Source organism: Oncorhynchus tshawytscha, linkage group LG22 (genome assembly GCF_018296145.1).
Source record: "Oncorhynchus tshawytscha isolate Ot180627B linkage group LG22, Otsh_v2.0, whole genome shotgun sequence".
Taxonomy (NCBI): domain Eukaryota; kingdom Metazoa; phylum Chordata; class Actinopteri; order Salmoniformes; family Salmonidae; genus Oncorhynchus; species Oncorhynchus tshawytscha.
This window is the reverse complement of record NC_056450.1, coordinates 32657883-32683444: the sequence shown is the minus strand read 5'-3', so window position 1 is coordinate 32683444 and position 25562 is coordinate 32657883. Positions and strand designations below refer to the sequence as shown.

Here is a 25562-nt window from a genome sequence, read left to right as displayed (position 1 = left end):
ATACATTTTTATGAGTTTGTAAAATTGTCTAAATAGATAATTCCACTTTGACATTATGTGGCATTGTGTGTAGGCAGGCCAGTGACACAAAATCTCAATTTAATCCATTTTAAATTCAGGCTGTAATAACAAAATGTGGAAAAAGTCGAGGGGTTTGAATACTTTCTGACGGATCTTTTAGTTCTCACTGACACTGACCAAAGGGGCGCAATAATTAGCTATGCTTAGTTAGCCTACTTATAGTAAACAGATAATTATGAAAACGAAGTAGACTGAGGGGTGGAAAAGTAAGTGCTGTATCTTTAAGAGACCGATCTATCCGATGCTTTGTTGTACAGAGGGGTCGGATGGGGGAAGGGCCCGAGCCGTGCATGATACAGACAAAACTTGCTTATGGCTCTCTCCGTCGATGGGGAACTGTGACAGGACGCAAAAGGAAAAGGGATCTTTCTCCTCACGACTGAAGCGTACGCACACTGTTGGGACCACAATGATATAATCACGAAAAAGGGGAAGACGGGAGGACAGCCGAAGTTGGACCGGCGGAGATGAGCGGGGCCGTGATTGCGGCGATATACCGAGGTGTTGTTCTGCTATTGTTGCGCTGCTCGCGTGTTCCAGTTGGATTTTGAGACGGTAAGACGAAGGGTACTAGAAGGGTGACCTAAAATAAAGGCTATGGCGATAGCTAACTGGGTTTGTCTGCGTTGAAATCAGCCATTCTTCCTTGGCCGAACAACTGCCCACCACCCTCGCCTTTAGGAAAATGTAGCACGGAATTCCTTGCCTCGCAGTGTATCCGCTCTCCCTTTCGCAACGAATGTTATTTTGTATTGCTTGTTACAAAACGAGGAGAATCTGGGCCCATGGAAATAAACTTTATGGGTAGCTTGGGAAGGAAACATTCCATTTAGCTAATAGGCCAGTTTGAGGGATCAAATCCTATCTAATCTATTTAAATGTGCCGCGGATTACAGTTAACCTGTGGATTTCCATGTATTATCTTCGTGAGAAAAGTGTTGTAAATGATGTAAATCGGTTTGTTTATTCCCATACCAGTGTGTGATCAGCTGGAGTTGATTGGTGCACGTCTGTCATTTTCTCAGTCCAGCACCTGTAGGCCTACTGCACAAAATATGTAGCATCATAGCGAAGACTATTGCACAACATATGACCCTAATAACATAGGTTTAGGCCTACACCTAAACTCACCTAGCCATATTTCTAACAGTAAGGCAATATGCAAGATGATCAACTCCAGAGAATATGTTTTCATGGGTTTTCCCCCTGTTCTGTAGGTATCCCTGTCTCTGTCTCGCCCAGGGCTGTGGAGATTGTTCTGAAAGGAAAAGGACAACAAACAGGGGAAGTGAACATGGCTGGGACCTCGGGCTTCTTTTCCAACGGACCCATTCCGTGGATTGAGAGTGACACCGAGATGAACAATCTTTACCGGGATCTGGAATTGGGGACCGTGTTGACTTTGTTTTACTCCAAAAAGTCCCAGCGACCTGAGAGAAGGACATTTCAGGTCAAACTTGAGACGAGGACAATTATCTGGACCCGAGGCACGGATAAAATAGAGGGAGAAAGTGAGTATGGCTCTCGCATTTGAAAACGTGTGCAATGCATAGGCTGCATGATATTCTGTTTCATCCAATGAATACAATTTAGGCCTATCTTTGTCCCAAAAATATTTGATCTCACTGTCGCACAGAATATGTTCTGACAGGAGAATATGATGCCAAACCGGTCTGTTTACCTGCTGTCATAAACAGGAATGTTTTTACAAAACGACAAAGCTGTGAGACGCACGAGTGTCACACAATAACAAAACACTTGCTATGTCATTTTGTCCAGTAGCTTGTGATTAGACGTGTACAATTGCGTATTTGTTAGTACTATTATGAAGCAATTATGGGATTTGAAGCGTGTTCAATGTTCAGATAATGGAAAAACCATGTCACATGAGGCCAGAGCAAAGCCAAAAAGTGGGGCCTATTGAAACATCCTTATTTGGCCCCATTTGAACATGACCTACATATAATCTTGTCCCAGTGTTAAATAAAGTGTAGAAACGCATGCTGGATAGAAGTGTCATTCATCACAGGCCCTGTGTGTTTTCGTGAAGGGAGCCTTGTGCGTGCGCCCCTCACTCAGAACGGTCTCCTGGGTAGCAGGATGCCTCTCACACAGCTGTACTCTGCTCCGGATGCAGCCAGGGAGAAAGGAAAAAAGGTTTAAACGACCCCCCCCCCATGTACCGATGGTTGTCCTTTGTTTGCTTAAATCCATACTTAAAAAAATAAAACCTTAATCTTATTGCTACATCCAACGACTGACTGGTTTACATGAGATTCAATGTGCACAGCGCATGACATTTTATTACAACATGGATTTCAGGAAGCAAATTAAGGCACGCAACAACAAACACAGGTAAACACTTTTACATTTTTGAAGTATGGATTCATAACAACTTTAAGGAGTCGGAGGTTCATTTAGGAAAGTTTAGTCTTTGCTCAACTCCATGGAGGAGTTTCTGGACTTGACAACGTCGTCATATGATATCCTACTCTTTGCGAGTGAGACGATAATGGCGAATGCGTCTCCTTAAAAATAGAATGGATCGTTTTTACTGGAAGTGTGGGATCATTTGGGAAAGAATCGGCGCCATTTTAGTCTTCCGTCCTATCGATGACGGGGAGATCAGTGGGTCTCTCACATCACCACTGACTCAGCAGTTTTGATGCTTGCTGGTTGCCTTTGAGAGGAAATAAAGATGATGTCCAGTTACCTGCTGTATGTAGATAATTCTCCCTAGTAAATTATCATATGTCGTTTGAATTGAATACAAATCTAATTGTAGTTGTCAATTGTCCTGAATACAACAGGTATAGACTTTACCGTGAAATGCTTACTTCACAGCCCTTTCCCAACAATGCAGAGTTAAAAAGTAAGAAAATAAATTACATTTACAAGGACTACCTGTACCTAGTCGACGTGTCAATACCTCCTTAGTGATTGGTGTGCTTTTGGTCCCCTGATAAACATTTGGCATATCATAAGTGATGTAGTAGTATTCAAATTGTAACTGGTGAACAGCAGTTCACTTATTTGATGTATACTGACCTCACAGGAGTGAAGGACTGCACTAACGGACATAACGTTTTTGGTTGGTTCAGTAACCTATCAAACCCTAACCCAGCCGCCTCACTGTTGCTTTCCCCACCCTCCCCGCCTACCCTTGACTGAATCTCAGGCGAAGACCACAGCTTAGGTCTAAGTGCACCGCGAAAATTCTAGACGGAACCGACAGAGACCCAAAATGTCAGTGTGGCCGAGACGGTCCTGTCCCAAACACACATCAAGCAGGTGACCACCTCATCTCAAACACACCAGGGCTGGTGTGTGTGTGCGCCTTTATCTAACCACAGTCATAGCTTGCATCAACACACAAACATCTGGGTTTTGGTGTAGTGGTAGACAGTATGTCTTTATACTCTCAGCCAGCCAGCCAGGAACATGCAGTAAGGTAAGCCTGTTTCACAAATCTAAACTCTTGTTTGAACAGGTGTTACTGGGATTTCTTAACATGGCACTGGTTTAGCAAGTGTCACTAAGACTGAAGTCCCCGTGTTGGCAGAATGTAGTCCGAGCACTGGCACTTGCACTCAGTGTGACCTGAGAATGTGGACAACATAGGTTCTCATTTGTGCCGACAAGCCTGAAGGCAGAGAGAGAGAATCGAGACACGCAGGACCCAATTATTCCCCCAGATATCTCCATGCCCTTCTTTAGTAAGCACAAATCAGTCCCAAGCCACTGTGTAAACAACACAAACAAATCTGAAACCAAATCTGTTTTTTTCTGAGTGAAGCTATTTTAGAGTCCGTAAGGATCATGCTTATTAGAATCCCTCTATAGGAAAGAGGGTTTACGAGACATGGATAAAGGCGTTGATGAGGTGGCTACATCAGTGACTGCACACAACAGAATCCGAGACCCAGTAACTGCAGACATGCAGGCTGGACTGGTTCCATTCTGTGTGGATCATGAGCTTCCTTTTGAAAGTTATTGTAGCTGTCACATTGGATAAGATCTTCTGATAAGTGTAAATGTTGTGGTGATATTTAGATATACTGAAACCGTCTCAGATTTGAGAGAGAGGTGTGTCTGTTCCAGCAAAGGCACCTGCACGCCTCTGTGGAAACTGTCAGTCAGTATATGTAGGCCAATGGCATGCCTTGAACTAGGATTTTCCATCCTTTCAGAAACACAAATCTAATGAAAAAGGACAACCTCTGCAATACAACAGTCAAATATAGCCTACATCATGGTTGACTGTGCATTGGCCAATTAGTTTGTTCAAAGTTCAACAGCTCTGCTCTAACACTTCAAAACAAACTACACTTCAGTGTAGTTTGTTGTTATCCTCCCATGCTTTCATCCTCAAACGTGCATATTATCCCTAAAGTCAACAAAGATAGTTGTGAGCCAATGAGAGAAAGGTTAATGGGGTAGAGGGAAGTAAAATGAAGAGCAAACAGGGAGAGACGTGTTGGTATGTTAGTCAGGATGCCTCCTCTCCTCTCCCTGTGTAAGGTCACACCTCTGGCTAGCTCTTATTTCCTGGAGCTTCACAATAACTCTGCAAATATTTAGACTGACTTACATGTTCTCTCGAATATCAACCTGTCAGATTGACTTAGTCTCAACGGAAGTCAGATGCATGTGATGCAAAGTAGATGTGTGTTTTGTGTGTGAGAGATTCTTCGAGATGAAAGAAGGTGGGTACATACGCACACACAGGCGCACAGACCGTGTAGGCGGCAGAGCAGCACAGGATGTGTGGTTTAGGGCAGGAAGAGGAGCAGGAGCAGAGCTATGCGAGAGCTATGCTGTGTGTGTGTGTGTGTGAATATCTTAATGCCTAACTAACTGCACCAGGACAATCGGTGTACCTCAACACTGTCACTAAACACAATCCCACTTTGCCACTGTCCGTAACTTCAACTCTCCATATGCTTTACAGCTCATTCCTCTGGCCAAATCAGAACTTGAGATGCACATTTCTACAGTAACTAGATGTCTTGCGCAAATCTCCCATTGACATGATTTATGACAAAGTTCAAGGTATGCAGTGTATGCCCTGAAACATGCACTGAATTGGGCTATTCAGGTTTCTGTTCCTTAGCTTTTGATCACCATCTGCAAGGCAAAAAAGGAAAGCTCCTGTTCTGTCTCCTCTGAGGCCCTGTCGGCCCTTATAGTGAGCAGGTGTGTGTGTGGCTTGAGGTTGTGGTCCTCTGAAGGTCTGTCCCTTGGCCAGTCTGTTGCAACAGTGTGGCTGGACTTAAGAGCAGTGTCTTAATATGTCATGCATTTGTTACACTCTGCTCTGCTTGACAATGTGCAAACTAAATGTGATTGGTGGATACAGTTTAGCTAACCTTAACAGACTGTTTCATGTTGGAGTGACTTGGCTGACCCCTGTATCTGTCCCCCCTCCAGTTGATATCCGAGAGATAAAGGAGATCCGAGCGGGCCAGAAGTCTCGGGACTTTGAGCGCTATGTGGAGGACTCTACAGCACGACTAGACCAGGCTCACTGCTTCGTCATCCTACACGGCACCGAGTTCCGCCTCAAAGCACTCAGCCTAGCAGGTAAATACTAAAATACACACCACAGTATTACCTCCAAAGCCTTCCGTTTTGTCAGGTAGAGACACACCCATACCATAATATGGAACTTGAATGTCAGGACTTTGACGCCTAACCTTTGACCCCTCTCCCCAGCGACGTCTGATGAGGAGATGACCATGTGGGTGAAGGGGCTGACCTGGCTGGTGGCAGACACACTCAAATCCCCCACCCCTTTACAGATAGAGAGGTACACCTTTATTCGGTTGGGTAGGCTGAGTGGGCATCACTTGATGGTACATGGCAAATGGCTATCACAGCACTTTCAGTGTCAAAGACTCATTCTTCAATGTAACTCTTTTTTTCACCCAGGTGGTTACGGAAGCAGTTTTATGCCGTAGATCGCAACAGAGAAGACAAGTAAGTTAAATAAATCAGTGCTTTTTGGGGGATATAAACTAAATACAGTACCATCGGAAAGTATTCAGACCCCTTGACTTTTTCCACATTTTGTTATGTTACAACCTTATTCTAAGATGGATTAATATATATTTTTTTACTCAGCAATCTACACACAATACCCCATAATGACAAAGTGAAACAGGTTTTTAGATTTTTTTTCAAATGTATAAAAACATGTAAAACAGAAATAGCTTTACACAAGTATTCAGACCATTTGCTATGAGACTTGAAATTGAGCTTGGGTGTATGTTGTTTCCATTGATCATCCTTGAGATCCTTGATTGGAGTCCACCTGTGTTAAATTCAATTGACTGGACATGATTTGGACAGGTACACACCTATCTATATAAGGTCCCACAGTTGACAGTGCAGGTCAGAGCAAAAACCAACCCATGAGATCAAAGGAATTGTCTGTAGAGCTCCGAGACAGGATTGTGTCGAGGCACAGATCTGGGGAAGGGTAACAAAACATTTCTGCAGCATTGAAGGTCCCCAAGAACACATTGGCCTCCATTATTTATAAATGAAAGAAGTTTGGACCACCAAGACTCTTCCTAGAGCTGGCTAACTGGCCAAATTGAGCAATCGGGAGAAGGGTCTTGGTCAGGGAGGCCAAAAGGCACCTAAAGACTCTCAGACCATGAGAAACAAGATGCTCTGGTCTGATGAAACCAAAAATGAACTCTTTGGCTGAATGCCAAGCGTCACATCTGGAGGAAACCTGGCACCATCCCTACGGTGAAGCTTGGTGGTGGCAGCAACATGCTGTGGGGATGTTTTTCAGCAGCAGGGACTGGGAGACTAGTCAGGATTTAGGCAAAGTACAGAGATCCTTGATTAAAAACCTGGGTTCGGGACAAGTCTCCGAATGCCCAGCCAGAGCCCGGACTTAAACCCGATCTAACATCTCTGGAGAGACCTGAAAATAGCTGTGTAGCATCGCTCCCCATCCAACCTGACAGAGCTTGAGAGGATCAGCAGAGAAGAATGGGAGAATCTCCCCAAATACATGTGGGTCAAGCTCGTAGCATCATACCCAAGACGACTAGGCAGCAATTGCTGCCAAAGGTGTTTCAACAAAGTACTGAGTAAAGGGTCTGAATACTTATATTTACATATTTCAATTTTTTATAACTGAGCAAAAATGTCAACCTGTTTTTGCTTTGTCATTCTGGGGTATTCAAATGAAGTTGTATTAGTCACATGCGGCGAATACAACAAGTGTTGACCTTACAGTGAAATGCTTACTTACGAGCCCCTAACTAACAATGCAGTTTTAAAAAATACAGATAAGAGATAAAAGTAACATTTAATTAAAGAGCAGCAGTAAAATGACAATAGTGAGATTATATACAGGGGGGTACTGATACATAGTCAATGTGCGGGGGCACCGGTTGGTTGAGGTAGTATGTACATGTAGGTAGTGCTATGCATAGTTTAATAAATGACAACAGAGAGTAGCAGTGGTGTGGAGAGGGTGCAATGCAAATAGTCTGGGTAGCCATTTTATTAGCTGTTCAGGAGTCTTATGGCTGGGGGGTAGAAGCTGTTTAGAATCCTCTTGGACCTAGACTTGGCCCATGCCAAATCTTTTCAGTCTCCTGAGGGGGAATAGGTCGTGGCCTATTCACGACTGTCTTGGTGTGCTTGGACCATGTTAGTTTGTTGGCGATGTGGACACCAAGGAACTTGAAACTCTCAACCTGCGCCACTGTAGCCCTGTTGATGAGAATGGGGGTGTGCTTGGTCCTCTTTTTCTGTAGTCAACAATCATCTCCTATGTCTTGATCACATTGAGGAAGAGGTTTTTTTCTTGGCACCACACGGTCAGGTCTGACCTCCCTATAGACTGTTTCGTCATTTTCGGTGATCAGTAATGAGCACACTGTGTCATTGGCAAACTTAATGATGGTGTTGGAGTCGTGCCTGGCCGTGCAGTCATGAGTGAACAGGAGGGGACTGTGCACGCACCCTTGAGGGGCCCCTGTATTGAGGATCAGAGTGGCAGATGTTGTTACCTACCTTCACCACCTGGGGGTGGCACGTCAGGAAGTCCAGGATCCAGTTGCAGAGGGAGGTGTTTAGTCCCTTAGCTTATTGATGAGCTTTGAGGGCACTGGTGTTGAACACTGAGCTGTATTCAATGAATAACATTCTCACATAGGTGTTCCTTTTGTCCATGTGGGAAAGTGCAGTGTGGAGTGCAATAGAGATTGCATCATCTGTGGATCTGTTGTGGTGGTTCGCAAATTGGAGTGGGTAGGTAGGGTTTCTGGGATGAAACCAGCCTTTCAAAGCACTTCATGGCTACAGATGTGAGTGCTACGGGTTGGTAGTCATTTAGCCAGGTTACCTTAGTGTTCTTGGGCACAGGCACTATGGGGGTCTGTTTAAAACATGTTAGTATTACAGACTCGGAGAGGTTGAAAATGTCAGTGAAGACACTTGCCATTTGGTCAGCGCATGCTCGCAGTACACGTCCTGGTAATCCGTCTGGCCCTGCGGCCCTGTGAATGTTGACCTGTTTAAAGGTCTTACTCACATCTGCTGCGTAAAGCGTCATCACACAGTCTTCCGGGAACAGCTGGTGCTCTCATGCATGTTTCAGTTTTATTTGCCTCAAAGCGAGCATAGAAGTAGTTTAGCTCGCCTGGTTGGCTTGTGTCACTGGGCAGCTCTCGGCTGTGCTTTCCTTTTGTAGCCTGTAATGGTTTGCAAGCCCTGCTACATCCGACGAGCGTCAGAGCCGGTGTAGTATGATCTCAGTCCTGTATTGACGCTTTGCCTGTTTGATGGTTCGTCGGAGGGCATAGCGGGATTTCTTATAAGCTTCCAGGTTAGAGTCCCGCTTTATGAAAGCGGCAGCTCTAGCCTTTAGCTCAGTGCGGATGCTGCCTGTAACCCCAACCAGAAGCCATGGATATGTACGTACGGTCACTGTGGGGACGACGTCATCGATGCACTTATTGATGAAGCCAATGACTGATGTGGTGTACTCCTTAATGCCATCGGAGGAATCCCGGAACAAATTCCAGTCAGTGCTAGCAAAACAGTCCTGTAGCTTAGCATCTGCTTCACCTGACCACTTTTTTTATTAATCTAATTTTCGCTTGTAAGCAGGAATCAGGAGAATATAATTATGGTCTAATTTGCCAATTGGAGGGAGAGGGAGAGCTTTGTACGAGTCTCTGTGTGTGGAGTATAAGTGGTCCAGAGTTCCGTTTCCTCTGGTTGCACATTTAACATGTTGATAGAAATTTGGTAAAATGGATTTAAGTTTCCCTGTTTTAAAGTCCCCGGCTACTAGGAGTGCCTCCTCTGGGTGAGCATTTTCTTGTTTGCTTATGGCGGAATACAGCTCATTCAATGCTGTCTTAGTGCCAGCCTCTGACTGTGGTGGTATGTAAACTACTTTGGAGAATACAGATAACCTATAGACAACACTACCTACCGAGAGTTTATCATGAGATACTCTACCTCAGGCGAGCAATAGCTCGAGACTTCCTTAGATCTCGTGCACCAGCTGTTGTTTACAAAAATACATAGTCCGCCGCTCCTTGTGTGTAGATTGATGAAAAACAACAATTTAATACCTTTTATAATACGTCTGTAACCTAACAAAATGTGAATTAATTCGAGGGTTCTGAATACTTTCTCAAGCCACTGTAAATGATTGAAAAAGCATTGCATCAGCTTGAAGATAATGGAGAGCAATAATGCTCTTTCAGAGACTTGGTACATTTGGGTTAGTGTATTATCAATAATTTAGACCAGTATGACTAGCTACATGCTGTAGCAAATAGCAATATAGGCCAGCCAGAGGCATTTTGGACAGACTAGGTAGGGATGAAAGTAAAACCATACAATGCATGCGGTAAGTACTATTTTTCCACATTTTGTTACGTTACAGCTTTATTATAAAATTGTTATTTTTTTCTCATCCATCTACACAATAACCCATAATGACAAAACAAAAATACGTTTTTAGAAATGTTTGCAATTTTAAAAATAAACAACGTAATAACATTTCCATAAGTATTCAGACCCTGTACTCAGTACTTTGTTGAAGCACCTTTGGCAGCGATTACAGCCTCAAGTCTTCATTGGTTGTGACGCTACAAGCTTGGCACACGTTTATTTGGGGAGTTTCTCCCGTTCTTCTCTGCAGATCCTCTCAAGCTCTGTCAGGTTGGATGGGGAGCGTCGCTGCACAGCTATTTTCAAGTCTCCAGAATTGTTCAATCGGGTTCAAGTCCGGGCTCTGGCTGGGCCACTCGGGGACATTCAGAGACTTGTTCCCGACGCCACTCTTGTGTTTTGGCTGTGTGCTTAGTCGTTGTCCTGTTGGAAGCTGAACCTTCGCCCCAGTCTGAGAACCTGCTTCAGCGCGCTCAGGACTTCATCAAGGATCTCTCTCTGTACTTTGCTCCGATCATCTTTCCCTCAATCGTGACTAGTCTCCAAGTCCCTGCCGCTGAAAAACATCCCCACAGCATGATGCTGCCACCACCATGCTTCACCGTAGGGATGGTGCCAGGTTTCCTCCAGATGTGACGCTTGGCATTCAGGCCAAAGAGTTCAATCTTGGTTTCATCAGAACAGAGAATCTTGTTTCTCATGGTCTGAGAGTCTTCAGGTGCCTTTTGGCAAACTCCAAATGGGCTGTCATGTGCCTTTTTACTGAGGAGTGGCTTCTGTCTGGCCACTCTACCAGAAAGGCCTGATTGGTGGTGCTGCAGAGATGGTTGTTCTTCTGGAAGTTTTCCCACTTCCACAGAGGAGCTCTGTCAGAGTGACCATCTGGGTCTTGGTCACCTCCCTGACCAAGGCCCTTCTCCACCGATTGCTCAGTTTGGCCAGCCGGCCAGCTCTAGGAAGAGTCTTGGTGGTTCCACACTTCTTCCATTTAAGAATAATGGAGGCCATTGTGTTCTTGGGGACCTTCAATGCTGCAGAAATGTTTTGGTAACCTTCCCCAGATCTGTGCCTCATCACAATCCTGTCTCAGAGCTCTATGGACAATTCCTTCGACCTCATGGCTTGGTTTTTGCTCTAACATGTACTGTCAACTGTGGGACCTTTATATAGACAGGTGTGTGCCTTTCCAAATAATTTCCAATCAATTGAATTTACTACAGGTGGACTCCAATCAAGCTGTAGAAACATCTCAAGGATGATCATTGGAGACAGGATTCACCTGAGCTCAATTTCGAGTCTCATAGCAAAGGGTCTGAATACTTGTGTCAATAAGGTGTTTCTGTTTCACTTGTAATAAATGTGCAACATTTTCTAAAAACCTGTTTTCGCTTTGTCATTATGGGGTATTGTGTGTCGGGGTATTGTGTGATTGATGAGGAAATGTTTTTATTTAATCCGTTTTAGAATAAGGATTGTAACGTAACAAAATGTGGAAAAAGGGAAGGGGTCTGTATACTTTCCAAATGCACTGTCTGCACAACTAGGGAATGAGCACAGCTTAATAGTTTTTGAAGAAGCTTCCTATCAGCTCCGGTTGGTGTGTGTACGTGATGTGGAGGTGTGAAGGAACTAACCTTTCAGCCACAGACCTGCACAGCTTCCTGGTGTTTGTGTGTGTGTGAGCGAGCACCCCCCCCTCCCCATTCAGAAGCAGCTTCCTTTAAGTAGTCCTGAGGTGAAGTCACGACATGGTACTCTTCCAGAAGTGTGTGTGTGTGCACATCTTCATTTGTGTGTTTGGCGTTGTGTGTATTTTAGGATATCCTGTAAGGATCTGAAGAGCATGCTGTGCCAGGTTAACTACAGGGTCCCCAACATGAAGTTCCTAAGAGAGAAACTTCCGGTAACATCCTCACACTCATCACATTTCCCTAATACCCCCTCCCCACCAGTGTGTGTTTTTCCAGTGTCATCCTAACCCTGTGGCAACATTGCCCCCTCTCCTCTCACTCTTTCTCTCAGGACTCGGAGTTGAGGAATGGAGACGTGTCCTTTAGCCAGTTTTCCCAGCTCTATCGCAGCCTGATGTTTGACGCCCAGAAAGCTGTATGTCCTCTTCAGCCTTCTCTCCTAATCTTCTCTCTCACCCCCTCTCTCTGTCTGTCTGCTTCTCAAATGGCTCCCGAATCAAGATGCCTGTTAAAACCCACAGAGCCTCTGGTAGGAACCGTTAGGCCCAGCAGGCAGGCAGACAGACGGGAGCTGTGTTGTCATACTGAAACGACAAGGTTTATTGTGTTTAATCATTTTCTTTACTTTTGTCTTTCAGATGGAGATTCCTTTTCTACAGAGGTAGATACTCACACACACCCAGCCTGAGCATCATGTTATACTGTAGATGTGAGTTGTGTAACACCTCTCTCCCTCTGTCAGGTTCATTGAGAGACCAGAGCAGAAGATCTTACTAGAAGACTTCAAGACTTTCCTTCTGGAGGCCCAGAAGGTATACTGGATGATATAGCATTATCATCTATCTAAGTTCCTAGGGATTCGGTACAACACAACGCTTGACTTGTCATACACTTTAGTGACTAGTTATTTTGTAAAGGTGTTATGTGTTAATACACAAGGAAATCAAATGACCTGAATAACATAATGTGTTGTGTGTGTTCGTAGGAGCTGTGGGCCACCGACAACAATAAGGTGCAGGAGTTTATGTTTGGGTACCTGAAGGACCCACTGAGGGAGGTGGAACAACCCTTCTTCCACCAAGATGAGGTACCTTCTCACTCTTAAGCTTGTCCCCTAGCCTCTGAAATCCCAGAACTAGAGAACATTGTTAACAACCCTACCTAGGGAGACTAATCGCACCCCCTCCTCTCTCTCTCACTCTCCGAGGCAATAAAATTAAAGTACCATGATTAACTATTTTCATGTTACACAGTGGTGAGAGTACATCCAACAGACATTGCTCATCCTAATATTTATATATTTCTTAATTCCATTATTTTACTTTTAGATTAGAGTGTGTTATTGTGAATTGTTAGATATTACTGCACTGTTGGAGCTAGGAACACAAGCATTTTACCTCACCCACAATAACATCTGCTAAATATGTGTATGTGACCAATAAAATTTCATTTCACATTATATAACTTAATTTGGAATAGAACACCCACATCTTGCTGGTGACCTGAATTCTGTGGAAAGGAGACATTAGTTATTGTCAAACCACGTGATTTGTCTGAAATGTCTGACAAAGGAAGTGCCTCTAGTGTCTACCTACAGGATGGTACACTTCATATGTCTGGGCCTGTGATTAGTAAAAAACTCTGACTTTCAGTTGAACACAATCACAAAGGGTGCCTGGTTTTCGCATGGTAGTGCTCTTCATTGGACTGTCTCTTTGCATTCATCAGAACCCTAATATTGATTGCGTGTCTTCCCTCCCCCCTCGGTCTAGTTCCTGACATACCTATTTTCCAAAGAGAACACCGTTTGGGACTCAGCCCTGGACCAGGTGTGTCCTGAAGACATGAACAACCCCCTGTCTCATTACTGGATATCCTCATCTCATAACACGTAAGAACAGAGGGAGTGGGGGGGGAGAGAATGGATTACTGTATTTGAAATGAGTGTTGTGCTAATGCTGGCTTCACATGAATGGTAAGCGAGAAAGCAGAGTTTCCCAGACGTTTTTCCCTAGTCCAAGGGGATTTGTGTCCTACAGTTCTGATGGATATCAGATTCAATTGGTATTATCTAACAATTCCTTTTTAACTATGAGAACTGGACTTTGATTGTGTAGGAAAATGTCATTTTCCTCCCATTGAAAACATGGTGAGAAGAGGTTAATGTGATAACCTTTTGTGTTGGCTGTGAAACAATACTCCTGGAAGTGAGGAATGAAAATGTCCATGTTGCTTTGATAAAGTCTGAATTGCCTGGCTAAGTGAGAAAGGGGTGTTTACGCTAACCAACAAACACAGAAATACCTTTTTGATTCTGTATTCAATGTTTCACTACTGACATGGAAGGGGATGTGAAGAACACAGGATGAAGGGAAAGGAGGCTTCTGTAGACTATCTGATGTCGTGTGTGTGTTTGTAGCTACCTGACAGGTGACCAGTTTTCTAGTGAGTCGTCCCTGGAAGCGTACGCACGCTGTCTGAGGATGGGCTGCCGCTGCATCGAGTGTGAGTTTATTATATATACACACACACACACACCTGACTTTACTCTCTCCATAACCCTCTTTCTTTCAGACCTAAAGCCACTCTTCTCCACAATATCTGCATGACAAACACTCTTCGTATACTGTATCACTGCACTGGTAGTGAGGGAACACTGTTCAGACCGGTTTCTAAAGGATCTGACTATTTTTAGAGACAGTCGTCGTACTGCACTGCTGCTCCATTCAGAAAGGCACATATGACACTTTAATATTTCATCTTGATTTAAACCAGGAAGTCCCTTTTTTTAATGTGTGTTATATACACACACACACACACTCACACACAGGGCCTTTAGAAAGTATTCAGACATCTGGACTTTTTCCACATTTTGTTACAGCCTGAATTTAAAATGGATTAAGTTGAGATGTTGTCACTGGCCTACATAATACCCCATAATGTCAAAGTGGAATTATTTTTTAACTAATTAATTAAATGAAAACATGAAATGTCTTGGATCAGTAAGTATTAAACCACTTTATGGCAAGCCTAAATAAAACATCTGCTTAACAAGTCACAAAATGAGTTACATGGACTCACTCTGTGTGCAATAATAGTGTTTAACATGATTTTTGAATGGCTACCTCATCTCTAACTTACACATTCAGTTATCGGTACGGACCCTTTGTCGAACATTGAATTTCCTAATGCCTCGCAAAGAATGGCACCTATTGGTAGATGAGTCAAAATGTAAAAAGTTGAATATCCCTTTTGAGCATGGCAAAGTTATTTAATGACACTTTGGATGGTGTATCAATACACCCAGTCACTACAAAGATGGTCATCCTTAACTCAGTTGTCGGGGAGGAATTAAACTGCTCAGGGATTTCACCAAGAGGCCAATGGTGACTTTAAAACAGTTACATGGCTGTGATGGGAGAAACCTGAGGATGGCTCAACATTGTAGTTACTCCACAATATTAACGTAAAGGATGCCTGTACAGAATAAAAATATTACAAAACATGCATCCTGTTTGCAATAAGGCACTAAAGTACAACAGAAGAAAGGAAGAATTTAAAAAAAACTTTGTTTGGGGCAAATCCAACACAACACATCACTGAGTACCACTCTTCATATTTTCAAGCATAAGGTAGTGGCTGCATTATGTTATGGGTATGCTTGTCATTGGCAAGGACTATGTATTTTTTTATTTTTTTGCATAAAAAGAAACTGAATAGTTAAGCACTGGCAATATCCTAGAGGAAACATGGTTGTCTGTTTTCTAACAGACAGTGGGAGAAAATTCACCTTTCACCAGGATAATAACTTAAACACAAGTTTACATACACAAAGTTGACTGTGCCTTTTAAACAGCTTGGAAAATTCCAGAAAATGTCATGGCTTTAGAAGCTTCTGATATCCAATTGACTCATTGTCAATTAGCCTATATTTCAAGGCCTACCTTCAAACTCAGTCCCCCTTTGCTTGACATCATGGGAAAATCAAAATAAATCAGCCAAACCTCAGAAAATAATTTGTAGACCTCCATAAGTCTGGTTCATCCTTGGGAGCAATTTCCAAATGCCTGAAGGTACCACGTTCATCTGTACAAACAATAGTATGCAAGTATAAACACCATGGGACCACGCAGCCATCATACCGCTCAGGAAGGAGACGTGTTCTGTCTCCTAAAGATGAACGTACTTTGGTGCGAAAAGTGCAAATCAATCCCAGAACAGCAAGGGACCTTGTGAAGATGCTGGAGGAAGCGGGTACAAACGTATCTATGTCCACAGGAAAACGAGTCCGATATTGACATAACCTGAAAGGACGCTCAGCAAGGAAGAAGCCACTACTGCTCCAAAACTGCCATAAAAAAGCCAGACTACGGTTTGCAACTGCATATGGGGACAAAGATTGTGCTTTTTGGAGAAATGTCCTCTGGTCTGATAAAACAAAAAAAGAACTGTTTGGCCATAATGACCATTGTTATGTTTGGAGGAAAAGGGGTAGGCTTGCAAGCCGAAGAACACCATCCCAACCGTGAAGCATGGGGGTGGCAGCATCAGGTTGTGGGGGTGCTTTGCTGCAGGAGGGACTGGAGCACTTCACAAGATAGATGGCATCATGAGGAAGGAAAATATATGGATATATTGCAGCACCATCTCAAACATCAGTCAGGAAGTTAAAGCTTGGTTGCAAATGGGTGTTCCAAATGGAGGATGACACCAAGCATACTTCCAAAGTTTGTGGCATAATGGTTGAAGGACATCAAAGTCAAGGTATTGGAGTGGCCATCACAAAGCCCTGACCTCAAACCTATAGAGAATTTCCGGGCAGAACTGAAAAAGTGTGTGCGAGCAAGGATGCCTACAAACCTGACTCAGTTACACCAGCTCTGTCAGGAGGAATGGGCCAAAATTCACCCAACTTTTTGTGGGAAGCTTGTGGAAGGCTACTTGAAACGTTTGACCCAAGTTAAACAATTTAAAGGCAATGCTACCAAATACTAATTGAGACTGTAAACTTCTGACCCACTGGGAATGTGATGAAAGAAATAAAAGCTTAAATAAATCATTCTCTCTACTAATATTCTGACATTTCACATTCTTAAAATAAAGCGGAATCCTAACTGACCTAAGACAGGGAATTTTTACTTGGATTAAATGTCAGGAATTGTGAAACTGAGTTAATGTATTTGGCTAAGGTGTATGTAAACTTCCGACTACATACAGTGGGGCAAAAAAGTATTTAGTCAGCCTCCAATTGTGCAAGTTCTCCCACTTAAAAAGATGAGAGGCCTGTAATGTTCATCATAGGTACACTTCAACTATGACGGACAAAACGAGGAAAAAAATCCAGAAAATCACATTGTAGGATTTTTTTAATGAATTTATTTGCAAATTATGGTGGAAAATAAGTATTTGGTCAATAACAAAAGTTTATCTCAATACTTTGTTATATACCCTTTGTTGGCAATGACAGAGGTCAAACGTTTTCTGTAAGTCTTCACAAGTTTTCACACACACTTGCTGGTATTTTGGCCCATTCCTCCATGCATATCTCCTCTAGAGCAGTGATGTTTTGGGGCTGTTGCTGGGCAACACTGACTTTCAACTCCCTCCAAAGATTTTCTATGGGGTTGAGATCTGGAGACTGGCTAGGCCACTCCAGGACCTTGAAATGCTTCTTACGAAGCCACTCCTTTGTTGCCCGGGCGGTGTGTTTGGGATCATTGTCATGCTGAAAGACCCAGCCACGTTTCATCTTCAATGCCCTTGCTGATGGAAGGAGGTTTTCACTCAATCTCACGATACCATGGCCCCATTCATTCTTTCCTTTACACGGATCAGTCGTCCTGGTCCCTTTGCAGAAAAACAGCCCCAAAGCATGATGTTTCCACCCCCATGCTTCACAGTAGGTATGGTGTTCTTTGGATGCAACTCAGCATTCTTTGTCCTCCAAACATGACGAGTTGAGTTTTTACCAAAAAAGTTATATTTTGGTTTCATCTGACCATATGACATTCTCCCAATCTTCTTCTGGATCATCCAAATGCTCTCTAGCAAATTTAAGCAGGGGGACACGTCTGGCACTGCAGGATTTGAGTCCCTGGCGGCGTAGTGTGTTACTGATGGTAGGCTTTGTTACTTTGGTCCCAGCTCTCTGCAGGTCATTCACTAGGTCCCCCCGTGTGGTTCTGGGATTTTTGCTCACCGTTCTTGTGATCATTTTGACCCCACGGGGTGAGATCTTGCGTGGAGCCCCAGATCGAGGGAGATTATCAGTGGTCTTGTATGTCTTCCAATTCCTAATAATTGCTCCCACAGTTGATTTCTTCAAACCAAGCTGCTTACCTATTGCAGATTCAGTCTTCCCAGCCTGGTGCAGGTCTACAATTTTGTTTCAGGTGTCCTTTGACAGCTCTTTGGTCTTGGCCATAGTGGAGTTTGGAGTGTGACTGTTTGAGGTCGTGGACAGTTGTCTTTTATACTGATAACAAGTTCAAACAGGTGCCATTAATACAGGTAACGAGTGGAGGACAGAGGAGCCTCTTAAAGAAGAAGTTACAGGTCTGTGAGAGCCAGATATCTTGCTTGTTTGTAGGTGACCAAATACTTATTTTCCACCATAATTTGCAAGTAAATTCATTAAAAATCCTACAATGTGATTTTCTGGATTTATTTTCTCATTTTGTCTGTCATAGTTGAAGTATATAATGAAAATTACAGGCCTCATCTTTTTAAGTGGCAGAACTTGCACAATTGGTGGCTGACTAAATAATTTTTTGCCCCACTGTACACATACAGTACCAGTCAAGTTTGTTCACACTTACTCTTTCAAGGGTTTCTCTTTATTTTTACTATTTTCTACATTGTATAATAATAGTGAAGACATCAAAACTATGAAATAACACATGGAATCATGTAGCAACCAAAAAGGTGTTAAACAAATATATTTGAGATAATTCAAAGTAGCCAACCTTTGCCTTGATGACAGCTTTGCACACTCTTGGTATTCTGTCAACCAGCTTCATGAGGTAGTCACCTGGAATGCATTTCAATTAACAAGTGTGGTTTGTTTGTTTGTGGAATTTCTTCCTTGATGCGTTTGAGCCAATCAGTTGTTTTGTGACAAGGTAGGGGTGGTATACAGAAGATAGCCCTATTTGGTAGAAGACCAAGTTCATATTATGGCAAGAACAGCTCAAATAAGCAAAGAGAAATGACAGTCCATCATTACTTTAAGACATGAAGGTCAGTCAATCTGGAAAATCTCAAGAACTTTGTTTCTTCAAGTGCAGTCGCAAAAACCATCAAGCGCTATGATGAAACTGGCTCTCATGAGGACTGCCACAGGAATGGAAGACCCAGAGTTACCTCTGCTGCAGGCCATCTTGTCTATACCACCCCTATTTGGTAAAATACCAAGTCCATATTATGGCAAGAACAGCTCAAATAAGCAGAGGGTCCATTTACTTTAAGACATGAAGGTCAGTCATTGCAGAACATTTCAAGAACTTTTAAAGTTTCTTTTGAGTGCAGTTGCAAAACCCATCAAGCGCTATGATAAAACCATCTCTCATGAGGACCGCCACAGGAAAGGAAGACCCAGGGTTACCTCTGCTGCAGAGGATAAGTTCATTCGTTACCAGCCCCAGAAATTGCAGCCCAAATAAATGCTTAAGTGTTCAAGTAACAGACACATCTCAACATCAACTGTTCAGTGGAGACTGCGTGAATCAGGCCTCATGGTGGAATTGCTGCAGAGAAACCACTACTGAAGGATACCAAGAAGAAGGAAGAGACTTGCTTGGGCCAAGAAACGTGAACAATGGACATTAGACTGGTGGAAATCTGTCCTTTGTTCTGATCAGTGTCTTTGTGAGACGTGTTGTAGGTTAACGTGTGAAGTGAAGTTCCCACCATGAAGCATGGAGGAGAATGTGTGGGGGGGCTTTGCTGGTGACACCGTCTGTGATTTATTTAGAATTCAAGGCACACTTAACCGGCATGGCTACCACATGTTTCTGCAGCAATACGCCATCCCATCTGGTTTGGGCTTAGTGTGACTGTCATTTATTTTTGAACAGGACAACGACCCAGCACACCTCCAGGGCTATTTGTCCAAGAAGGAGAGTGATGGTGTGCTGCATCAGGTGACCTGGCCTTCACAACCTCAACCCAATTGAGATGGTTTGGAATGAGTTGGACTGCAGAGTGAAGGAAAAGCAGCCAACAAGTACTCGTCATTTGTGGGATCTCTTTCGAGACTGTTGGAAAAGCATTCCAGGTGAAGCTGGTTGAGAGAATGCAAAGACTATGCAAAGCTGTTAAGGCAAAAACTGGTTACTTTTTGAATAATCCAAAATATATTTTGATTTAACACTTTTTTTTTTTTTTTTTTTGGTTACATGATTACATGTGTTCATAGTTTTGATGTCATCACTATTATTATACAATAGTATAAATAAAGAAAAACCCTTGAATGAGTAGGTGTCCAAACCTTTGTGTGTGTAAATGGATAGATATATGAGTTGCCTACCAAGAAGACAGTGAATGTTCCTGAGCTGCCAAGTTTTACTTAGATTTAAGCAGATTTATGTCAAGACTTGGAAAAGCGGTGTAGCAATGATCAACAACCAACTTGACGGAGCTTGAATAATTTTTCTAATAATAATGGGCAATTATTGTACAATCCAGGTGTGCAAAACTCAGACATACCCAGAAAGACTCATAGCTGTCATTGAAAAATTCCCCTTTTCAAATGTTTATTTTTTACCCTTATTGACTCAGGTTGTGAATACTAATGTAAATGAGGTATTTCTGTATTTCATTTTCAATAAATTTGCTAAAATCATGTTTTCACTTTGTTATTTATGGGGTATTGTTTGTAGCTGGTTGAGAAATTAAGAAGCTATTTCATCAATTTGGAATTGTGGCTGTACCACGTGGTATGAATACTTTCTGAAGGCACTGGATGCTGTCCCTTCCTCTCTTTGTCATTGAATGAATCATTTTCAATCACATTTTTTGATCCTATATCTTTAATTTTGAGGCTGGTTGTGGAGGCCTAGTCTAAGCATACTACACATAAAACCATGGCCAACCATAGTCTGCTTATCCTGGGATTGTGTAGCTGCCCTTGTAAATGAAAAATAAACAAACTATAGTTTGTGTACTCAACAGGTTAACTAACGTGGTTAAAGCCTACTACTCCCTACATACCCTTTTAACAGACACCCACTCAACTCACCAAATATGCAGACCAGACATCTCTACTATGCCATTAAAAAAAGTTTGTGTGTGTTGGCAGTGGACTGCTGGGATGGTCCAGATGGAATGCCTGTCATCTACCATGGACACACCCTCACCACCAAGATCAAGTTCTGTGATGTCCTGGCGACCATCAAGGAACATGCCTTTGTGACGTCTGAGTGAGTCTCCATGTGCTCACAGTCTTTGTGTTTTGTATGCTTGAGTGATACTCAGTAATCTACTGTCCTCTAAAGAGAACATGACATTTAAATGAGAAGTTCACAAGGGGGGGGGGGCCTTTCCACCACGCCTTTCACCTTGGATGTGCTGTTGACCTCTGACCCCTCTCCCCCTCTTACTCCTTCCCCAGCTACCCCATCATCCTGTCCATAGAGGATCATTGCAGCATTGTGCAGCAGAGGAACATGGCTACCTACTTTAAGAAGGTCTTTGGAGAAATGCTGCTTACCAAGGCTGTGGACATCTCCGCCGACGGATTGCCCTCACCCAATCAGCTTAAGAGGAAGATCCTCATCAAGGTCAGAGGTCATGTGGATTTGGAATTAAAGATGTTTGTGTTGTCATTTTAATGTACTCGTGGATCAGAGCATCTGCTAAATTACTTCATAAACCAACTGCGGTCTCGTCACTCTTCCTCTCCCTGTCTTGTGCAGCATAAGAAGCTAGCAGAGGGCAGTGCCTATGAGGAGGTGTCCACCTCTACTCCCTACTCTGAGAATGACATCAGCAACTCCATCAAGAATGGCATTCTCTTCCTGGAGGACCCCATCAACCATGTGAGAACTTTTTTTCTATCTATCTACAGTGAGCTCCAAAAGTAGTTGTACAGTGACATGTTGTTTTGACTCTGTACTCCAGCACTTGGGATTTTAAATGATACAATGACTGAGGTTAAAGTGCAGACTCCAAACTACCTCTGGAAGCAACGTCAGCACAAGAACTGTTTGGTGGAGGAGGAATAATGGGGATCTGGGGATGTTTTTCATGGTTCTGGCTAAGACTTTCACTAATGCTCTTGTGCCTAAATGGAAGCAAGTTCCCACAGCAGTGTTTGAACATCTAGTGGAAAGCCTTCCCAGAAGAGGGGAGGCTGTTATAACAGCAAAGGGGGGACCAACCCCATATTAATAAGGACGATGTCTGCGCCCTGGCGGAAATCTAATAACATAGTAAAATAAGCATAGTAAAATCTCCATAAATGTCACATTAAGCTAGAGATCAGTTTTTTGTTTACGTGTCAATCCGCCGCATCTGCATATGTCGCACTTCCACAGCTGAGGTAAAAGGTGACAGAGCTAGAGCAGTGTTTGTCAGACCAGGAGACATCCCATCTGTGGTAAAAGGTGACAGAGCTAGAGCAGTGTTTGTCAGACCATGAGACATCCCATCTGTGGTAAAAGGTGACAGAGCTAGAGCAGTGTTTGTCAGACCATGAGACATCCCATCTGTGGTAAAAGGTGGCAGAGCTAGAGCAGTGTTTGTCAGACCATGAGACATCCCATCTGTGGTAAAAGGTGACAGAGCTAGAGCAGTGTTTGTCAGACCATGAGACATCCCATCTGTGGTAAAAGGTGGCAGAACTAGAGCAGTGTTTGTCAGACCATGAGACATCCCATCTGTGGTAAAAGGTGACAGAGCTAAAGCAGTGTTTGTCAGATCATGAGACATCCCATCTGTGGTTAAAGGTGACAGAGCTAGAGCAGTGTTTGTCAGACCATGAGACATCCCATCTGTGGTAAAAGGTGGCAGAACTAGAGCAGTGTTTGTCAGACCAGGAGACATCCCATCTGTGGTAAAAGGTGACAGAGCTAGAGCAGTGTTTGTCAGACCAGGAGACATCCCATCTGTGGTAAAAGGTGGCAGAGCTAGAGCAGTGTTTGTCAGACCATGAGACATCCCATCTGTGGTAAAAGGTGACAGAACTAGAGCAGTGTTTGTCAGACCATGAGACATCCCATCTGTGGTAAAAGGTGACAGAGCTAAAGCAGTGTTTGTCAGATCATGAGACATCCCATCTGTGGTTAAAGGTGACAGAGCTAGAGCAGTGTTTGTCAGATCATGAGACATCCCAAAAATTGGTCTTCTCACAAAAGCATCTGTAGCGTCTGACTGGTTTGGCCTACAGAACTATTATGACCCCTCTATGGAAAGATTACTCTCACGAACAGTGTTTTGCTCTACAGCCTTCAAGTGTCGAGACTCGTCTGACGTTGGTACAGCTGATCTGCCAACTTGTGTCTGTAGCATCCAAACCTTTTGGGTTACACACTCTCACGAACATGTACATGTTGGATATTTTGCTCTAGGATGCCCACAGGCCTCAAGACTCACCTGAAGGTCCCCGGGTACCAGTTGAAAAAATTGATGGATGTACACTACCGTTCAAAAGTTTAGGGTCACTTAGAAATGTCCTTGTTTTAAAAAATGTTTTTAAGAAAAGCAAATTTTGCTATTGTTAGCACAGCTGACCTTCTTTAGACTAGTTGAGTATCTGGAGCATCAGCATTTGTGGGTTTGATTACAGGCTCAAAATGTCCTCTTGCTCAGTTGTGTACTGGGGCCTCCCACTACTCTTTCTATTCTGGTTAGAGCAAGTTTGTGCTTTTCTGTGAAGGGAGTAGTACACAGCGTTGTACAAGATCTTCAGTTTCTTGTCAATTACTCGCCTTCATTTCGCAGAACAAGAATAGACTGACGAGTTTCAGAAGAAAGTTCTTTCTTTCAGGCCATTTTGAGCCTGTAATCGAACCCACAAATGCTGATGCTCCAGATACTCAACTAGTCGAAAGAAGGCCAGTGTTATTGCATCTTTAATCAGGACAACATTTTTCAGCTGTGCTAACATAATTGCAAAAGTTAACTGACTTAGTTAAATAAAAAGGTTCAAGCATATGTTTTATCCTTTTTATTTAACTAGTTAAGAATAAATTATTATTTACAATGATTGCCTACCGGGGAACTGCCTTGTTCGGGGGCAGAACGACAGATTTCTACCTTGTCAGCTCGGGGATTTGATCCAGCAACCTTGCGCTTACTGGCCCAATGCTCTAACCACTAGGCTACCTGCCACCCTTAAATAGATATTCCATAAACAATCTGCTGTTTCCAGCTACAATAGTCATTTACAACATTAACAATGTCTATACTGTATTTCTGATCAATTTTATGTTCATTTAATGGACAAAGAATTTGCTTTTCTTTCAATGGCAAGGGAATTTCTAAGTGACCCCAAACTTTTGAACGGTAGTGTATAAATGGAGACTGTTTAATACCAAAAAATATGTGGTTAAATACATGTAAAAAAAATGTATAAAAGATATAGGAGAGACACTTCAGCACAAACTTCCTTTTTGATATTTTTTGGGGACTATCTGTTCCATGTAGTGAATCTGGTTTTCAGTGTGTTACATTTTTATTTGATACTTCAGGGGATCTTAAACTCCAATAGCTCCAATAGATCCTTGGTATGACCTTAAAACAATTCCATATAGTTTAGGAGAACCCCCCCCTTATTGTAAATAAGAATAGAATATATTTCTAAACTCTTCTATGTTTAATGTAGTTCCGTGTAGCTCAGTTGGTAGAGCATGGTGCATGTGGATGGATGCTACCATGATTACAGATAGTTCTGAATGAATCGTGAAAAAGTTAGACGCTCAAATATTGTACCCCCAAGATATACTAACCTTTACAATCAAATCTGATTAATAACAGGGGAGGTTAGCATTTTTTTTTTTTCATGTTATTTATGCCTCTAACTTTCTCACTCATCATGATTCATTCAGAATGATCTGTAATCATGGTAGCTTCCACATTAATGTAGCGGTGTTTAGAAACATATTTTTATTTACAATAACAGTGAATCCAAAATGACACTGTTATTTACCATCAATTTATATTGTGCACAAAATAATCTGAAACACAACCAAAACATTGGGGGGGAGAAGACTATGTACAAAAAGTGTTATAATTTGAAAAAGTTTCACAAGATATGGATGAAAAAACCCTCAAATTAAAGCTGACTTTAACCTTATAGTCACTGTATAATTTCAAATCCGAAGTGCTGAGTACAGAGCCAAAACAACAACCAATGTCATTGTCCCAAAATTTGTGTAGCTCACTGTACATGCCTTGGTTGTATGGTCCATAGCTCTTGTCACTGTTACCTTTTTTTAAGCACCTTTTTATAACTCAAACACCATCTCCCCCTCTCTCTGCAGGAGTGGTACCCTCACTTCTTTGTCCTGACCAGCAGTAAGATCTACTACTCGGAGGAGACGTCTAGCAACCAAGGCAACGAGGATGAGGAGGAGCACAGAGAGGTAAGGCATTGCGGTACAGTGGGGGGGGTCGGGGGTGCAAATAAATAGGCTGAAGCATGTCTGCATTTACCCCATTGGGCTAATCATTAGCCAGATCTCATGTGTTCTCTTAACTAGTTATCATATTGATTCATTTATGTCCCAAGAAACTTGCATAAACACGGAATAAAATCTAGGCCTACGTGTTAATTTTTCCCCCAACATGTTATCTGGTTTCCACTACTCTTGCTCAACCAAAAATATTATCTCATCACAATTTAAGTCATTC

The 25562-nt window shown here is 42.7% G+C and overlaps 1 protein-coding gene across 3 annotated transcripts in view; it reads left to right on the top strand.

Moving 5' to 3' along the window:
• The first annotated feature begins 326 nt into the window (after positions 1-326).
• plcg1 (phospholipase C, gamma 1) overlaps positions 327-25562 on the top strand; it is a 36661-nt gene continuing 11425 nt past the window's right edge. For all 3 annotated transcript variants that reach the window (XM_024385089.2, XM_024385088.2, XM_024385090.2), the window contains exons 1-16: positions 327-636; positions 1299-1592; positions 5512-5664; positions 5797-5890; positions 6013-6060; positions 11839-11923; positions 12043-12126; positions 12350-12372; positions 12454-12523; positions 12697-12798; positions 13484-13602; positions 14131-14216; positions 21010-21130; positions 21322-21490; positions 21626-21748; positions 25193-25294. In XM_024385089.2, the coding sequence (XP_024240857.1) occupies positions 1376-1592; positions 5512-5664; positions 5797-5890; positions 6013-6060; positions 11839-11923; positions 12043-12126; positions 12350-12372; positions 12454-12523; positions 12697-12798; positions 13484-13602; positions 14131-14216; positions 21010-21130; positions 21322-21490; positions 21626-21748; positions 25193-25294 (1596 nt within the window). In that variant the 5' untranslated portion in view covers positions 327-636; positions 1299-1375. The remainder of the gene's footprint in view (positions 637-1298; positions 1593-5511; positions 5665-5796; positions 5891-6012; positions 6061-11838; positions 11924-12042; positions 12127-12349; positions 12373-12453; positions 12524-12696; positions 12799-13483; positions 13603-14130; positions 14217-21009; positions 21131-21321; positions 21491-21625; positions 21749-25192; positions 25295-25562) is intronic.